The 6054-nt window shown below is 32.2% G+C and overlaps 1 protein-coding gene and 2 long non-coding RNA genes across 3 annotated transcripts; all 3 read right to left on the bottom strand.

The window, feature by feature from the left end:
- Window positions 1-870: 870 nt before the first annotated feature.
- LOC109588506 (uncharacterized) lies at window positions 871-1512 on the bottom strand. The gene is made up of 3 exons (XR_002188207.1): window positions 1471-1512; window positions 955-1056; window positions 871-909 (listed from the first exon to the last, which is right to left on the bottom strand). It is a non-coding gene; the product is annotated as an uncharacterized LOC109588506 (long non-coding RNA).
- Window positions 1513-2496: 984 nt separating this feature from the next.
- LOC109588507 (uncharacterized) lies at window positions 2497-3258 on the bottom strand. The gene is made up of 5 exons (XR_002188208.1): window positions 3168-3258; window positions 3012-3116; window positions 2856-2960; window positions 2700-2804; window positions 2497-2655 (listed from the first exon to the last, which is right to left on the bottom strand). It is a non-coding gene; the product is annotated as an uncharacterized LOC109588507 (long non-coding RNA).
- Window positions 3259-3266: 8 nt separating this feature from the next.
- Window positions 3267-6054, bottom strand: LOC109588504 (uncharacterized). Its single transcript, XM_020004662.1, has 7 exons — window positions 6024-6054; window positions 4479-5966; window positions 4400-4423; window positions 4287-4324; window positions 4166-4237; window positions 3441-3488; window positions 3267-3392 (listed from the first exon to the last, which is right to left on the bottom strand). The coding sequence occupies exons 2-7, from the start codon at window positions 4996-4998 to the stop codon at window positions 3267-3269; spliced, it is 828 nt and encodes a 275-aa protein (XP_019860221.1). The 5' UTR covers window positions 4999-5966; window positions 6024-6054.

Here is a 6054-nt window from a genome sequence, read left to right as displayed (position 1 = left end):
AGTACCCCTTGTTTCCTTACTTTTGTCCCAATTCAATCCTACTATTTTCCCATTTTTAATGTTTTTTATTTACTTGTTTCCATTCTTTTTTCTTAATGTAGTAATTTACATTCAGTTATGATTGTGTGGTTAGGTTAATTATTATTCATGCTGATCACGTGCGCATAAATTAAAATGGCGTCAAACCACAAACCCACGCGGTGTCTGCACTCTGCAGCTAGATTTTGTCTTCCATTTTGTTCTCTCCTTGCTTCTTTTAGAAACTACCTTTGTGGTCCTTGACCCAAGCCCTGAGGAGTGATGTAAAAGCCAACTCGAGCAGTTCTCTGGTTTAAAAGATTATCCTCCCGATAGAAGAAGATGAAAGAAGAAGTCTAAAGAATTTTTCAGAAATTTTAATTTGGGCTTATTCTCCAGAATTGCTCCTGCTACATTACAGTTCACTTTAAAGGTACCAGGAGAATCGCTCAGTGAAGAAGAGCTCATCTAAACCATTTATAAGGCTGTACAATGTAAGATAAAAGAGTTATAAGCGTTTTTAAAAGTATAAAAACGGCCGCCATCTTGAAAAATCCACCTGAATCCAACATATAGGCTATCGCCTATATAATATTATAGTATCAAATTTAGCTTGTTGATTTAATGACTTCATAACTTAATGACATTTTGAGGATTATGATGTCTCAATTACTAGAAATGCACGTGAACGTTAGTGAATAATCAATGTAAGCAGTTGATGTACATGTACATATCAGTATAATCAGTGTTACTGTATCAGGTTGTTACAGTACATACGTAGGTTTCACTTACATTATCCACAACATCAGTTCTAGCTCCATTAGTTAATAGAATATCAACAGCTTCAATACTACCACTCTCAACAGCATTAAACAATGGAGTTCTGTTCCACTATAATAAAACATTAAGTGACTACCAATTTTAAATATTAATTACTTTATCTTTCACATTCACATCATATTCTCCTCTCTTAATCCAAAACTCAAGCATTTCAACTTTACCAGATTCACCAGCACAATGTAGTAGAGTTTTACCATACTATAAATATAATAATAAATAAACAACAAACAAAACTGCCAGCCTGCTATTGTATTAAGTAATTACATACATTGTAGGCAGTCTGCTTTGCTAAATGTGCACAGTTATTTACAGTATTAGGCAGTATTAACTCATCACTGGGCATGTGCAAACATAAATTTTGAATAGTAATATTTACAATTTGTACTCAGTCACAAATTTAGTTACCCATGAAACATTATGACTACACATGCAGGCAATATGTTAGCCTGCATGTGTGTTGGTGTTTGCAGTAATTTTGCAAATTTGCTAAATTTAATTTTAATGAAAAGACACTGCCAGCATGCAGCATAAATTGAATCTTAAATCTCCAAAAGTTACAGCTTTCAAATTTTATGTTGTATAATCATGGTCAAGTTTCAGCATAAAACTTACTTTATCCACAAGATCAGTTCTAGCTCCATTAGTTAATAGAATATCAACAGCTTCAATACTACCACTCTTAACAGCATTAAACAATGGAGTGCTGTTGTACTATAAATACAAAATTAAATAATACAAATAGAATTAAATAATTATTGAACAACTTTACCTTATCCGCAGCATTCACATCAGCTTTTCCTTTAGTTATTAATAATTTCACAATATTAGTTTTACTAGTTTCACTGGCATGGTGCAAAGGAGTACCATCATACTATATTAATACAACTATTTTATGATCATAATTAATAAAAACAGATACTTAAAAGTTGCTTACTAAAGCAAGTGCTAATATTGTGTGTAAGTAATGTATGGATACAATTATACATGTAGACCATACGGTTGGTGGGGTATTGATTTTTGTCTTAGTATTTTGCAGTTCATTTATATTGAAAAAATTTTAACCCCTACCACTCACACATAAAAAACTAATTATTGGGCTATAGCTCTAAATACTATTTTCAAGCCAGTGAAGAAGCCAGAATCTTAATCTATTATCCCATTTTTCAATATAAGCCATGTATCAGTGCTGTAGAAGTGAAAAAAAAAGTTTACTAGAGCCACGAATATGTGACCATAATTGACAAAAGGGCCCTTATGGCGGATTTTAAAATTCATCTTTAAAATGAAAAATATCAACCTGTGAGTGCTCTGTTAGTCAACAATTGTTTCTATAAGCTACATAGTAACTTTTTGCATCCTCTGGAGTAATTTTATGATTAATGGAGCTCAGGAAGTTGGATTTTTAGGCTATAGAGACCAATTTTCCTATCCGCCATAAGGTACCTTTTGTCAATTATGGTCACATATTTGTACCTAAGAATATTAGCTTCTATAGAAATTTTGGAGAAATATTGGACATTTGAAAATTACCATACCAAAATTACGGTACACTAAAATTATTAATGTATAGTTTTAATGCTAATAATCCTTTTAAAAAGCTAGCATGTTTAATCTTTTTAAAAAATAGTAAAACCTCATATGATGCACTGGCTGTTACATAACTACATGCATGTACTGGCAACTTACAGTATTAAAACCAATATTAGGATCAGCTCCTTTTTCAAGTAGCACATCAACAATTCCAATATTATTCTTCTTTATGGCTACAATAAGGGCAGGATTACTACCAGATTTATACTATTGTAACAAATTAAAAAATACAGTATAATACAGCTACAAACCTCAGTAGCATTGGGATTAGCTCCTTTCTCCAGTAACAATTTAACAATATCAGTATTACCTTTTTCAATGGCTATAATAAGAGCAGGAGAGCCACTAGATGTATACTATTATAACAAATTAGAATACTACAGAATACATGTACTGTAGCTACAAACCTCAGTAACATTAGGATCAGCTCCTTTCTCCAGTAACAATTTAACAATATCAGTATTACCTTTTTCAATGGCTATAATAAGAGCAGGAGAGCCACTAGATGTATACTATTATAACAAATTAGAATACTACAGAATACATGTACTGTAGCTACAAACCTCAGTAACATTAGGATCAGCTCCTTTCTCCAGTAACAATTTAACAATATCAGTATTACCTTTTTCAATGGCTATAATAAGAGCAGGAGAGCCACTAGATGTATACTATTATAACAAATTAGAATACTACAGAATACATGTACTGTAGCTACAAACCTTAGTAACATTAGGATCAGCTCCTTTCTCTAGTAACAATTTAACAATATCAATATTACCTTTTTCAATGGCTATAATAAGAGCAGGAGAGCCACCAAATTAGAATATTACAGTATACATGTAGCTACAAACCTCTGTAGCATTAGGATCAGCTCCAGCTTCAAGTAGACCAATAACTTTCTTAGGTTTAGTATGAGATTTTATAGACTTTATCAAATCTCTTCCCTACATATGTAATTACATGTAAAGCTAATATACAATTTATCATCGTACCAGACTGGAACTTTTCACTTCTTTCCCAATTGATGCAGCTTCGGGCCTCTGTTTAAAAAGAGATAATTACAGTTGTACATGTATATTAATTTAGCTTCACTTGTCTATAAAATTAAGATTAAGGTATTTACTTATTTACACTGTGCAATAAAGACTACCAATGCATTGCTATCATAGAATCACCAATATTAAGAGCCACCAAATATTCCCACTATAGTTATGTCTCTTTGTATGACCTACATTTTGCCATGCAATGTAGTACAAACTCAGTATAGACAGTACTGCTTAGCACAATCTGATCACTAATAAACAACTTAATAGCTTATTACTGAATTAACATCAAATAAAAAAAGCACAAAAACTAGTCGCACAAAATCAGCTTAACTAGACAAGACAACAATGTTCACAATGTTGACACAAATTATCTCAAAATTGGCTAGTTTAATAACTACATGTAAATTTCATTCTTTTAACACTACTGCATAGCAAAAAATTTCCATGGCAAATGATTTTATGGATTTCTTAATATTTCAAAATTCATAAAAATAAAATACACAAAAATTGATTTAATAAGGTTCAAGATGGCTGAAAAGTAGAAAATTACAAAAATTAAAGGCCACAAAATTGACTTTTTAATAGATTCGCAAAACAAATTTTCCACTATACATTGTATGATAGATATGTGTATGCATAATTTACTGTAGCTGTAAATGTGCTATACCTACCAAAGTAGTGCTCGTGGTGGAAATTTTTCCCTCCAATGATGTGGTCTGCATGATTGAAGAAGCATCAACCTTCTTTTCAAAGAAAATTTATCAATGAAAAGTAATTATTATACTGACGTACTGGTTCTATTTTAGCAGCAGTGGATTCAATCTGTGGGTCTGAAAATATAAAAATAAAAAATAATTGTATATAAACTAATAAAAGCTAATATACAGGTAGTAAAAGTATTATACCTTCTTTCTTGCCCTCAAAATCTTCTGTAAAAAATTAAAATATACAATGTAAATAATTTTGCATACTGCACCATCTTACCTTCCTCTTCTTGTGGTAATTCAACTACTCTAATATCATTGTCCTCTAGCTTTTTCAATATTACTGGATCCTTGAGATCTCTCATGACATCATCAAGAACACATGGCAGTATAGCATAAGTGATGATAATACAGTTCTTCCTTAATTGTTTTAGAATCGCATCAGATGACCATGAGAATTCACCAAAGGTCGATACCCATGTATAAACACAAGTGAGTAACCAAGGCTTCTCAAGATGAAAAGAAATGTAAGGTAAGCCAAGAGGAGCAGTAGGAGATAGATCAGATTGTTTTTCAAATAAAGGTATCAAGTCATTAAAGGAAGCTTTACTCAACAATTTAGCATATTCTTTTTCATATTCAAGTAAATGCCGGTTAATCTCATCATCATTCTTAGCAAATTCAATAATGAGTTTCTTCAATAGCTTGTAATTGAGATAACCAATGAAATGAAAATCACTTAGAAACTCAAAAAAGCTTTTAAAATCATTAACCTTCTTGAGAATATCAATGCAGGGCATTAATTCAGGAACAACACTAGCTTTTCTCTTTAAACATTCCTTTATCAAAAACTTTGCATCTTCTACATCAATAGAATTACTTTCAAGTGACTTTTTCACTGCAAGAGCAAGCGAAACATATTTTCCATGTAATTCATTAGTAGAGTCTTGCAAATCATCAACTTGATCAACTATGCGCTCAAGTTTACGAACACCTACAACAATACATAAGCTATAGTTACTATATAATAAAAAAATGACAAAACAAAAATTGAACCAGTGACCTTGTGATAATCATAAAACACTGCACTTCAAAAGTTAGGTTATTTGAAACAATCTAAACAACTGGGCTATATATACAGCCATAACATTTTAGGGATGCACGTTTATTTGAGCTGGGCTTGTAATCAGGCAATACGGTAGATATTTCAATTCATAATATTTTAAAGCAAGCAAGTAAAGATTGCATCTCCTCTATAACATGCACCATCTATAACAGACAATGCTATACATAACCTGCGCGTTACCTCTCACCTTCAGATCAAAGGCCTAAGGTGGAGCCTGACTAAAGCCACTCCCCTGGTTGGCAGAATGCAGTACAAACGAAAGGAAGAAAAGAATAAAAAAGCAAATGAGCAGTTCTTCTTACATCTATTCTTTAAATTAGAGCTGCTACTTCTGCTATACACACCAATGAATCAGCGAGGAGCCTCTTTGCTGCTATAAACTACTACTTTCCTTCTTATTTTTGAAATTTTCCTCGATCTCCATTCCTTCGATGCAGCTTTCTGCCAACCAAGGGGTGTGGTACTTGCATGGGTGAAGATTTCTACGCCTACATTTAATCACGATTTAATGGTATTCATACTTTACTTCAAAGGAAGTGTGAACTAACGCGCAGGTTATGTATACTGGCTCACTTTCAGTTGTAGGCAGTGTTTGGAGTGTGGCTAATGAAACGTCACTTCTTGACATAGTAATAAATAGATCTAAGTAAAATAAAAGCAATTAATAAAATACTGATTATTTAAAGCAAAGCATCTTACTTTGTTTTTCTGTGTCAATACCATCAGCTAC

The sequence above is a fragment of the Amphimedon queenslandica genome, unplaced genomic scaffold (genome assembly GCF_000090795.2).
Source record: "Amphimedon queenslandica unplaced genomic scaffold, v1.1 AMPQUscaffold_12051, whole genome shotgun sequence".
In the NCBI taxonomy this organism is placed as follows: Eukaryota; Metazoa; Porifera; class Demospongiae; order Haplosclerida; family Niphatidae; genus Amphimedon; species Amphimedon queenslandica.
This window is presented reverse-complemented; position numbering and strand designations above follow the sequence as displayed.